The sequence below is a fragment of the Podarcis liolepis genome (genome assembly GCF_965112155.1).
Source record: "Podarcis liolepis genome assembly, chromosome: 16".
NCBI lineage: Eukaryota > Metazoa > Chordata > Lepidosauria > Squamata > Lacertidae > Podarcis > Podarcis liolepis.
Window position 1 is genome coordinate 33,661,780 of NC_139567.1, and position 12,298 is coordinate 33,674,077.

General features: G+C 50.4%; 2 protein-coding genes across 4 annotated transcripts in view; one reads left to right on the forward strand and one right to left on the reverse strand.

Annotated features, from left to right (window-relative positions):
- Positions 1-4,142, forward strand: part of SPNS2 (SPNS lysolipid transporter 2, sphingosine-1-phosphate) — a gene marked incomplete at its 5' end in the record, with an annotated part of 96,865 nt that extends 92,723 nt beyond the window's left edge. For both annotated transcript variants that reach the window (XR_014520040.1, XM_083479644.1), the window contains one exon: positions 1,466-4,142. The remainder of the gene's footprint in view (positions 1-1,465) is intronic.
- A 6,796-nt stretch (positions 4,143-10,938) lies between these two features.
- Positions 10,939-12,298, reverse strand: part of MYBBP1A (MYB binding protein 1a) — a 51,979-nt gene continuing 50,619 nt past the window's right edge. Inside the window, exons 27-28 of one of the 2 annotated variants that reach the window (XR_014520031.1) lie at positions 11,642-12,107; positions 10,939-11,394 (exon numbers count right to left, since the gene is read on the reverse strand). Coding sequence is in view for 1 of the 2 variants with exons in the window: in XM_083479522.1 (XP_083335648.1) it covers positions 11,711-12,107 (397 nt within the window). In the remaining variant the exon portion in view is untranslated. Of the gene's footprint in view, positions 12,108-12,298 lie in introns of both variants that reach the window. The other variant, XM_083479522.1, reaches the window with a different exon arrangement.

Sequence of the window (12,298 nt, forward strand, 5' to 3'; positions counted from 1 at the left end):
ATCGTATGAACACCAAGGGATTCATTTGACAGTCCTTTTAGTCTTTTTTTAATCACTTTAGGTACATTATTAGGCAAACAGGCTTTTCAAGTGTATTAGTAGCTCAGCAGCCCCTCCATTTTTAATGCAGAAAATGCCACTTCAGAGGGAGCACTTAGGCTCTAGAAGTGGAAACGGGCATTTTTACTTTTCCCCAGCCTGCCATTTTCCTGCTCCAAATCCCCACCTCCAAGTCCACAATAGCTTTTCCCACTCTGGGGTTCCAAAACTGGGTGAGCCCCTTGCTTCCTTTTGCTGACCCCAGTCCCAAAATGTGGCTTTACCTGTATTGCTTAAATAATAGTTTAATTGCATATATTTGCATGCAGCAAACCATTGCGTATTTGGGCATATAACAAACCATTGCATATGTTTGCATGTAAAAAGCCGCTGGGGAAAAAAATTGTCTGATCTTACAGCACATAAGTGGGAGCATCACATGACCTGTAGCTGTGGGGAGATGTAGGCCCTTCACTGAAGCTAAGCTGATCTGGGACTAGTCCGTTCCTGGATGGAAGGCCACCTGGGAATGGCAGTGTTTGCCAGCTTGAGCTCTCTCACAGCACAGACAGGATGTGACTGTTGTAAAATAAATCGAGAGAGTCACAATTTAATTACAGGTTGTCACTCATTGCTAGAGGAAAATGCCATGTTCACTCTTTAATTTTGCAAGAACAGACTAGATCAGCAGAACTTAATACTTTGGCATTGTAGTGTGTTTAATAAGGGCCTGATCGGAACAGATCCATGTCCTAAAAAATTGCTTTGCATCTGAAGCAGCTATAAAGGAAAATTAAGCCTAAGACTTATCACCGCTTACATGAGGAACAGGAGAATAAAACCCTGTTTAGGTAACTTGCAAGTCTTGGGTTGGCTGAGTTGATAAAACTGCCCGATTTTAAAATCCTACATCGAAACCAGGAATGAAGTCAGGCCCATACTATCCTCATGTATTTCTGTCTTTACAAATACATTGGTACCTAAGGTTACAGACGCTTCAGGTTACATACGCTTCAGGTTACAGACTCCGCTAACCCAGAAATAGTACCTCAGGTTAAGAACTTTGCTTCAGGATGAGAACAGAAATTGCGGTGTGGCGGCAGCGGGAGGCCCCATTAGCTAAAGTGGTACCTCAGGTTAAGAACAGTTTCAGGTTAAGAACGGACCTCCAGAACAAATTAAGTTCTTAACCTGAGATACCACTGTAAGCAAACTGCCTAATGCAGCAGACTTCCATAGAAAACAACTGAACCTGTCTCGTCCCTCCCTTACTTCTGGCCCAGTTCGGCAGCCTGTTGGATTATGGCCACACATATTCCCGTTAGCGGTCCGAGCTAATACACATCCAACTGTCTCCCTTGCTCTGAAAGCTTGTGTGTGTCCTTTCTTCCATGCTAACAACTTGTCTTTGTTCCCTTCCGCACAGCTGACGTCCCGGATGATGAAGGAAAGCTTTTGTGAGCTCCGGCAGCCGCTAGAAACAAGCACCTGCAGGAGACGCCCTCCCCCTCCCCCCCGGATCCACCCTTCCCGGAACATGGAGCCGCGGGAAATTCATCCCGGGGAACCAACTACACAGCGACATGGTGTTACTTCAGCCAGAAGAGAGGGGGAGTCCGTCGGAGCACATCTCAACAGACGTGGAGTCCTGTGCTTTTGCGGTCTTGCGTAAAGAAGAGCTCCCATCTTCCCTGCTCCAAAGGGAAGGGACCTTCCTGGCTGGCATCTTTCCCAAAAAGAAGTCACTTGGAGGATGGGTGTACAGCTTTGCTTTCGGCTCCATGAAGATGCTCCCTTGGGTCAACGGCGAAGACTCCCTGCCCCATTGAACACACTGCTGCTCTTGCCATCCATCTCTTGTCTCCATCCAGAGGCGTCATCCTAGTTGGAGAAGCAGAGCCTCGGCTTTGGGTTGTGAAAGCCAAGATCCGTTTTGTATTGTTGAATCATGGCATAGGACACTTTCTGCAGGAGGTCAAAAAGATTGGGCCGGATGGGCACATTCACATACATACATACATATATATATTTAATTTAAAGGTGTTCTTTGCACTAGCAGGAAGCTGCTGGAGCTACCTCAAGGCCACTGCAGGGTTTGGTCTTGGCCAGGAATTTGGTGTTTTAACTTTCTACTGGGGAATCCAAGCGTAATTTCAAGCCCTTTGAGGGGTGGGGAGAAGCAACAGAGAAAGAGGTGGCGTGGGCAGCTTTAGCCGAGAACGTTACCTACCTACTGATGGTCCTCCGGGTCAGAAATGAAGCTGCCCAGAGTGTCCGTTTCTTTAAATGCAAGTGAATGTGAGATAGTTGCTGCTTTGGGGTCAAGGTTAGGTTGGAGAAGAACCGCTGTTTCCTGCTGGAGTCAAATGCTATGGGAGTAGGTTGATGTTTGGGAACTCTTTGAGTAGGGCAGGCTGCGGTGGAGCCACAGTGATCCCACCCAGATCCCAAAATCTCCAGTCTCTGCTGTTTCAAGAAATTTGTGTGTTCAGAAAGAACCTGATTGGCTCCCAGTAGCGCCTGTCAACTCAGAGAAGCAGAAAGAACGTGATTTCTGCTGTGTTGGGTTTAACATCAGCCATCTCTTGTCAGTGAACATGCACATATAGTCAGGAATATTGCCTCCCACCTCTAGCAAGGGCCAGGAGGGTAGTGACTCCTGTGGGGGTTCTAGGCTCTGCTGAAAGGTTGTAGCACCTTGGAAGACGAAACGCCTGCCAAGTAAAGGGACCCCTGACCATTAGGTCCAGTTGCGGACGACTCTGGGGTTGCGGCGCTCATCTCGCTTTATTGGCCGAGGGAGCTGGCGTTTGTCCGCAGACAGCTTCCGGGTCATGTGGCCAGCATGACTAAACTGCTTCTGGCGAACCAGAGCAGTGCACGGAAATGCCGTTTACCTTCCCGCTGGAGTGGTACCTATTTATCTACTTGCACTTCGTGCTTTCGAACTGCTAGGTGGGCAGGAGCTGGGACCGAGCAACGGGAGCTCACCCCATCGCGGGGATTCGAACCGCCGACCTTCTGATTGGCAAGCCCTAGGCTCTGTGGTTTAACCCACAGCGACACCCACATCCCTAAGTTGCATGGTACACGGTGCCAATTCTCCACGACAGATCCCTGATAGAAGTGTCAGTCCCTTCAACTTCCTGTTGTTGGCGCTACAAGCTTTCTGCAGCCGAGTGGGGTGGTGGAGACAAGCAAGCTAACTCCGCACACACATAGACACCGCAAGTCAGGTGTGTTGGAGGGCAAACTTCTGAAGAAGGGAGCCTCTTCTGTGCATGAACCCCCGAGGATGAGGACTCCAGGGGGCTCAACAGGAATAGCGGCAGGGGGTGGGTTTGTGTAGGACATTTGTTCCCCCTTCACCCGTTTACTTGACTCGGATGTAGAAAGCCTGGAGCGGGCTACAGGCACATAGCAAGCTGTTCTCCGGAAGAGGCCTAAAAAATACAAAGCGAAGAGACAGTGGAGCTAAGTTTACTGTTTATTATACGCACCCACTTTTGCATTGGAAAGCTATGAGCCAACTCTGGGATTAGGCTGAATTTATTTGCCAGGGAGAATGGTGCAGTGGCAGGGAGAACATAGCTGTCAGGGCCTGGAGGGGAAGATATCACCATGGTCTGAATTTCAGCCGCAGAAGAACATTAAGAAAAAGGTGCGCTCTCAGAGCATAAATCAGGTTGAAGCATCACCACGCAAGATGGGAAAGTAATCTTGACCTCCACCCTCATCATCTCCCTGCATCTCCTCAAATGTTCCACCTTTCACCCTGCCTCTCACTGCCGGGCTTTTGTCATTTGCTCCGTCCTTTCCCCCCCGTCTTTCTTTCCTTGTAAAGAGACACTTAGAAACAATCGCTTTGGCAAATGGTGAAAGGGATGGAAATGTGACGTACGTTTTCTTGTTATACAAGGCAGGACTCGAACCAGTTTTCTGATTTTCTTTCAGAAGCAAAACAAAAACAAATAAGACGAAAAATGGCTATTTTATATTTTAAAGAGCAATGAAGTTGATTATGGATCTCAGAGTATAAGAAGAAGAATTAAATATAAATATATGCATTATGTAAATTAAGAAATAAAGCTATTTAAACACTTCGTGCCAGCTTTCATCTCTCGCTCGGCTGCCTGTCGGGAGACGCGGGTTCCAGGTGAGACAGCGGCTTTGAAAGAAACCGCGGGTGTTTCTCCTCCAACAGCGCTTACAGCCATGCCTGTGCAGAGATCTGAAGAGATTTGCTGCAAACAAGTAGGGCCGGCCCACGCAGGAGGCAAAGCAGGGCAACTGCCTCGGGGGCGGGATTCACAGGGGCAGCAGATCCAGCCTCTAAGGAACGTGTCTCCTGCTGCCGCCGCGATGGCAGCAACGCCTGTGGTGTGCTCCTTGGAAGCTGGGTCTGCCTCCTCCTTGGCAGCACATGCCACCTCTACAGCAACGTCTTGGCAAATAGGAGGCACTGCTGGTCTTTCACCACCAGGAAGGAAATGGGGGGGGGGCTGCTGTCCAGGTTCTCCTGGGCTCTGCTGGTGCGATTCAGGGTGGGCCCCTTACCCCCACTGCAATGGCCCTTAAATCTCAGTAATGATGTCACCAGGCAACCCTCCTGGGGCAGAGCGTTCTATAAGTGGGGAGCCACCACAGAAAAGGCCAGTTCTCATGTTGCCACCATCCGGACCCCTCGTGGAGGCGGCACATGGATAAGGGCCTCAGATGATGACCGCAGGGTCTGGGATGATAATAATAATAATATTTTTTTATTTATACCCCGCCCTTCCCGGTTCAGAAAACCGGGCTCAGGGCGGCTAACAACAAATTTAAAACACTTAATTGACGCAACAAAAAAGAGCATAAAATACAGTATAAAACGTGAATAACAATAAATTCAGAATTCAAAAATCAATTTAGGGGGGAATCAATAGAGAGAGGGGGGGTGTTGATGTGATCCAGTACAACTCTTGTTGAGATTTGTGTTGCCATAGCTGGGCTCGGATCATCGGTCTCTAGACTGCTTAGCGTTGTCCCCCTGACTGTTTTTGTCAGCTACAGAGAGATTAGCCTTAGGGCTAAATGACTTGTTACAGTGCGGACGGTTCTGCTTGCGTTCAGGCAGATTCAAGTAGAAGCCGCCTGCAAACGGGGGAAGTCAGTGGCTGACTGGGGTGTGTGAGTGGGTGTACATGTGTGTTTATCAGCGCAAAGATGTTAGGAGGGTGAACCTTGCATGCACACTCCCCCCCCCCAATTCAAGCAATGCATCTTCAGACAAATGCACATGTGCCCAGGCATGGCAGAATTCCCCGAAGCTTCCAGGCATGGACGATTCATCCTCTCAAATCAATTCGGCTGCCTGACACACAGTCTCAGCAGGAACAACCCCCATACCGACTGCCAGTTGCGAGAGGCTTCGACCACCCCCCTTCCATTTGCAGAACCAATTTGCAGAATTTATAACAAGGCAGAGCTCAGAGGCGAGCTTCGGGGGAGGGGGTGAGCCAGGTCACATCCGAGGGCTTTTAATGGGGGCATAGCCTTTTAATAATAATGCGCTTAGGCTGGCTTTTGACATCTCTCGTGAACGACAAGGGAACGCCCACTGCAGGAACCTTGACAGCGGTTTCCACAACCACCCACCCACCCCATCTCAGAAATGGTGCTGAACAGGACTGCGAAGAGAGCAAATGAAAAAGGCATTCTGTGGGGCATTCCCCCTCACATAACCAACACATTCCTCTACGGGCGATCTGTTGAGGACCACATAGCATCATAAGAGCTGGAAGGGACCCTACGGGTCATCTAGTCCAGTGTTTTCCAACCTTTTTTGGGCAAAGGCACACTTGTTTCATGAAAAAAATCTCGAGGCACACCACCATTACAGCCCCGTGACGTCAGCGCGCAGCGTCACGCCGGGAGGGACATGAATTGCTAGCAAATTACATAATTACCTCCTTGAGGGCTGGCTCATCCTCTCCGAAGGCAGAACCCCATTAATTAACAGCACAGACTCACACCATAGCCAAGACGAGGGGGGGAAACCTCAGTCATGCACAGTCATGCACATGTGGGGGCTAAATGAGGACGAAGACCGGGCAGAGAGCAGGGTTCAAATCACCCCACCTGGCCAGGACAATCCCTGGGTGCTCCCTTGGGCCACTCACCTGACCCACCTCGCAGGGCTGTTGTTGCGAGGATAACACGGGGAGAACCACGCACGCCCCCGGGAGCTCCTTGGAGGAGAAAGCGGGCGATGAATGCAATGCACGAAATATATGAGAGGTGACCAGGTTTTGCAGGTGAGGGGCCCCCGCCAGCCTCCGCTTCCAACACCCGGCGCAACGATGCCGAAGTTTCCCCCCGGGCTCGGCTCGGGGAGCAGCGCTGCTCCCCCCCGGCTCCCCTTCGCCCTCCCGGCTCTCTCTGCTGCCCACTGGGGACCCCCCTCACCTGCCAAGTCCGGAGCGCCGGTGGAAGTTGCATGCATGCATGCAGGGCGCCGCGTTGCCATTGCATTGCACTGCACTCCATGCAACGCCTGCACGCATGCATTGCCTTGCACGCACGCCAAGGGGTCTCCCCGCGGTCCGATGCGTCCCCTCCGGCGCGGATGCAGCATTGCAAAAATTAAAACCCCCCGACGCAGCCCTACCTGGGGGGCAGCCTCCGCCTCCGCCACTCCTCCGCGGGGATCCCCGGGCTCCATCCTGCCGCCCGATCTCCGTGGGGGCGCAGGCAGGCTGCGCGGGGTCTGCACGGAAGAGCCCCTGCCCGCCCGGCCGCCGCCGCTGCGCTCATTCCATGGCCGGGAGAAGAGCGCTTCAAACAAAACGCCCAGCCCGCTAGGCCACGCTGGGAAACGTAGTTTGCGCACCCCGCGCGGGCGCGGAGCCCAAGGGCGAGGGGACTACGGATCCCGGCAGCCCCCGCGCCGGGGACGGAGGGGGAGAGGCCGGGTGCAGGGATGGAGGGACGGGTGGGCAAGCGAGTGAGTGAGTGGCAGCCGCCAAGCCTTGGCCGAGAGCCAGGAAGGGCCTCCCCGGAGGAGGAGGAGGAGGAGGGAGGCACAGAGCGGGAGGGAGGGAGGGAACCCCAGGGGTCATCTAGTGACGGCGCCCCAATCGAAAATTTGACTTAAAAAAAAAAAATCTTTCGAATTTTTTAATTTTTCCCGCGGCACACCAGGCAACATCTCGCGGCACACTAGTGTGCCGCGGAACAGTGGTTGGGAAACACTGATCTAGTCCAACCCCCTGGCATACAGGAATATGTTTGCCCAATGGGGGGGTTCGAACCCACAACCCTGAGTTTAAGAGGCTCATGCTCTACTGACTGAGCTGTGTGTTGGATTACCTGAAGTACATTGCTGGCAAAGCATCGATCTCCCTCAAAAGGCCCAGGTCAGTTCCCCTTCAACCTTAGAATTTTGTTACCACCCCAACTCCTGACCTGCCTGGCAGCAACTGGAAGCATGGTAGAGGCATTTCGCCTTGCTGGACCGCAAAGCCCAGGCCTGCAGCATCTGCAATAACCTCCTCTGCCTCTGGCCAGATACGCGCCATTCATTTAAAGCACAGCGAAATCACTTTGGACTGCCATGGATTTCTCCAAAGAATTCTGGAAGCCGCATGTTGTTAAGGGTGCTGCAATTTCCCGAGCCGTTTATGAACCTGTTCATCCCTCTTTACAGGGAACGCCTGGGATTGTAGCTGTGTGAGGGAAATGGACAGTGCTGTTTTGATTAAAGAAGCAAGCAAGGCGCCACTCCTCATGGAGGGCAGCGCCATGGGTGCCAGCACAAATTGGCTGCCGCGGGCAGTTGTCATAATCTCGTTGCTGAGCAACAAGGTGCAAACCAGCCACCAGAAGGGTCTCTGAGGTGGACTTCGGTCAGCATCCGAAGGCAGGTCCAGTCCTAGGGTCGGGCAAACAGCAATCCATGAGCTCAGACGGTCCAGGAATCCAGTGATCATGGGGTCAGGGGTCAAGACGAGCAAGAAGCCAGGAACTGCAAATGTCGTTTCCAGCGTTTGATGGCTGCTGGAAGCTCGGCTTAAGGCGGCTGAAGCCAGCTGCTTCTTACAGCACCTTCTATTGAGTCCTTGAAGGCTGATCAGCTACAGGTGGAATCACTCCATCTTCTCCCCCCTCCAGGCTGCTGTTCAACAGGTGAAGCCGACTCCTGGCCCATTACAGCAGCAGAAATAAACAAGGTGCCAGTACTCCGTACCAGGGAGAATTCAAAAATAAAAATTAAAATCTACGCCTAAAATCAATCAGCACCTTTAACATAGTCCCCAGGGGTGTTTGCGGAAGGCCTCAACAAAGCGGTGTCACTTTAATTCTAATAAGTATTAAATTTGTATTACTTTGGGGACAATTGGTTAAAGATCATGGAAAACCAATAAAAAATATCGGCAAAAAAAAAGTGGCATCATAGAGCTTTATGTGTGTGGTACGGATGTAGCCACAGGATGCTGGCTGGCAGCTGAAGGAGCTGCGAATAGAAACTGTATGGGGGAGCGTGCAATGGAGTATCCTGAAAAAGAGCGTGGCTGGCTGCCGCAACCCTGGATGAGAGCTCCTCACCGCAACATTGTGGGGCACAGACTACTACAGAAATCTCTCACACTCATCTGTTAGTACTGCTTCTCCTCAGACAGCAAAAAGCAGGTGGTTTAAGTCCCCATTTTCAAAGTACCCAGAACTCTGTAGGATGGAAATCTCCCTGGGGGAACTAGTGAAGGAGGCTTTTGCCTGTGGCGCCAGCCATTTTCACCCACCCATTTCCCCTCAGATGCCTAATCCTCTTCATATGTCAAAAGGCCTCTTCCCAGGCCACGAGGGAGATGCAGATGGGAGCGTTGCCATGGTACCCTTGTCCTCAAGGGGTCTGGAACCTCGAATCGCCCGGCTGCTTGGTCCTTTTCACACCACGCAGAGATCCGCTTCTCCTCAGCGGAAAACTTTTTAGCGGCTCTTATGAATGTTCTCCAACGGGGCGTGCCGCCTCTTCTCCTCGGGCACAAAAGATGAGCAGCTGTTTCCTTCAAGACATACGCAGAGGGTGGGCTGCTGTAGCTGCATCATTAAAGAATAATTAAAACAGCGAGACTGAACGGAGGGACGTGGTGGACGCACATGCCCTGATGTCTTCCTACGCTCCTCTCCACATCCAATCCTATTCTACGGCACATGCAGAGAAGCAAGACGTGACAGGCCTAAAGACGAGCAGATCCGAGGAGGAATATCAAGCTTTATGCATTATAAAAACACTGGGGAGTTGTGCTCATGTCTTCTGCCTGCTCTGTTTCTACGCAGATTACAAACACGCGCACTGCAGATAGAAATCTAGCATATAAGTGAGGCGTGTCCCTAGGAACCCTCTTTCCTACTAGTTTTCTACATGCAGGGGTTTGAGTTTTCATACAGAGAAGTCCATCACTGAGCTGCCTTAAAGAGGTGTGGCCCAGGCACTGGCTTGCCCCACCATCTGCTCTTTTAAGAAAACCAGACCAATATATTGACCCAACTAAAATTAGACTTTAAAGGTAAAGGGACCCCTGACCATTAGGTCCAGTCGTGACTGACTCTGGGGTTGCGGCACTCATCTCGCTTTATTGGCTGAGGGAGCCAGCGTACAGCTTCCGGGTCATGTGGCCAGCATGACTAAGCCGCTTCTGGCGAACCAGAGCAGCGCACGGAAACGCCGTTTACCTTCCCGCCGGAGCGGTACCTATTTATCTACTTGCACTTTGACGTCCTTTCGAACTGCTAGGTTTAGTAGCCCCCAAATTGTATTGACTGACCCCATTCAAGATTACGATTTAGGTCCAATGAAGATGTATGATTTAGGCTGCAAACCAAGAGTAAGTCAGCAAGGCCTGCCGAACCCTTGAGCAGAGATCTCTAGTGCTGCAGGTTGGCATGTGTCAATATACTTGGCATCCCGTTGAGACAGAAATTCACCAGCAGGACACAACACAAGAAGCAGATTTGGCATCTGGCTGGCTAACAGCCTCGCGTATTTAAGAATTCATGAACTGTGGAAATATAAACAGGGGAGACAGTGGATCATTTGCAGGCTGGTACAGACTTGTGAGGATTAACAAACAGTGCTGTGGTACAGCTTAGAAAATTGTCCTTGGACGCTGTGCTTGACGAATGCTGCTTTTTGTATAATTGCATTTTTTGAAGGGCTTTTTTGGTTTAGTGCAAGAGGAAGTGCAAAGATGATGGAAGTCATCGAATCACAGAATCGTGGAGTTGGAAGGGAGCCTTGGGGTCATCTAGTCCAACCCCCCGCAAAGCAGGAATTCTCAGCTCCTGCTTTGCCCCCGTCTTCTCCAAAACAAGGGAAACTGTGCTCAAACTGGCAAAAACAGATCAAGTGTTATCACTTGAACTGGCAGCTCTAGAGTATAAAGTTATAAAGTATAAGCATACTTCCAGCATTTGTAGAACATGAGATATGAAACAGAAAATACAGGCACTATTTTTCTCAATTTTTTTCTATGAGAAACTATTCCTTTCATTGTTTTATTCTCCCCCACCGAATAAACTTCAGCAGCATCATTTTCTGTTGTCCCAGAAGGCATAAGCCACACCAGAGGGTTCAAATTACGAGAGGAAGGACTTCTGATTGTCCAGAAGTCCAAAGGAACATCTCAGAAGGTGTTGAAGAAGAGGTTGGATCTCTGAAACAGATTTCCTGCACTGACTGGTAGAGGGCTGGACTGGAAGACGCTGGACCTCCCTTCCAGCTCTAGGACAATCCTTTATTATATTGACTGTTAATCTTTTGCAAAGGGGGGCATCGATTCCCACCACCCGTCTTTATCAAATAAAGACATGCAGATAAAAACCTGTTCCAGCTCTAACAGAGACTTCACCACTGCTAACTCTTTTAAAACATGTAATTTTTATGAAGGATTACACATCCAAGAGCGGAGTAACTTGCAGCCTTCTGTTATTAAAAAGGTCAGGACAGCGGACTGGAGAGGATCATAAATCTGAATGTTCCAAGGAGTTCAGACAGCGACATCTAAAAGAGGCTGCTTCCATTTAAACCCAAAATGTGTTATATTATCTGTGATCTGGCTTTCTTTGGGCTTTCTGAGCACGTTAACCAAGGGACCCAAAACCTTTTATTTATTTGTTTCAAGGCTAGTAACTCTGGAGCAGAGTACTGAACTTCCAATCAGTAGTAATATACTACCAGTAACAGTCTACTATAATAACATTATAGTAGTATAGTTAAAACTCTGCAAGCTGATTTTTTAATATACATATAAGGGATGCTTATCACACATTTGCATTCAGTGGATTATTTAACCAGGGTTTCCCAAACTTGGGTCTCTGGCTGTTTTTTGGGACTACAATTCCCATTATCCCTGACCACTGGTCCTGCTACCTAGGGATGATGGGAGTTGTAGTCCAACCACAGCAGAGGACCCAAGTCTGGGAAACCCTGGTTTAAACCAAACAAAAGGTGCAAAAGGTTTTTTTCCCAGCCTTGGCCAATGTGGTGCCCTCCAGGCGTTTTGGACTACAACATGCTGGCTGGGGCTGATGGGAGTTGTAGTCCAAAATATCTGGAGGACACCAGGTTGGCGAAGACTCCTCCGAGCATTTATAAAACCAGCACTCTCCCCCTTCCAGTTCCCTTCCCAAATCAGTCTTCTGCTATCTTCACTTTCTTTCCCTTCTTCTTCTTCTTCTTCATTAAAGTGCCCTGCTGCGCATCAGCCTTTTTGCCGCGCCCTTGCAGCTGCGCCGGCTTTTTGGCTGGAGGACCCTCCAGGGACACTTGGCTCTGGCCGCCGCCTCCCCCTCGGTTCTTCCTCTTCCTTTTCCTCTTCTTCCCCGCAGGGGCGGCGTTGTCTGCAACAGTCGTGGCGGCCTCTTTGACGCCGTTCTCGGCACCGTTCTCCTGGGACTGGCTTGGCGGCACCTTCTTGCGGTTCTTGCGTATCTTAGTGGCAGGGAGGAAGCCCTTTTTCTTCCGCTTCGGTGCCTCGGCTGCGGCTGGGTTCTTCGGCTGGGCCGGGGCTTTCTCCTTGACCGGTCGCCTGGAAATCAAGAGAAGATGGTCCAAGTTGCTTTGAAAATACACCGGACAGAGAAACGGGTGGGCTGGATAAATCGCAAGACAGCAAAAGGGGTGGTGTGTATATCTATGATGTGGCTTTATGGCGGGTGAAGAGCAGTGGCTCCCTCCAGCCCTGTTATTATGATATTTATACAGGGTGAGTCCTTTAAA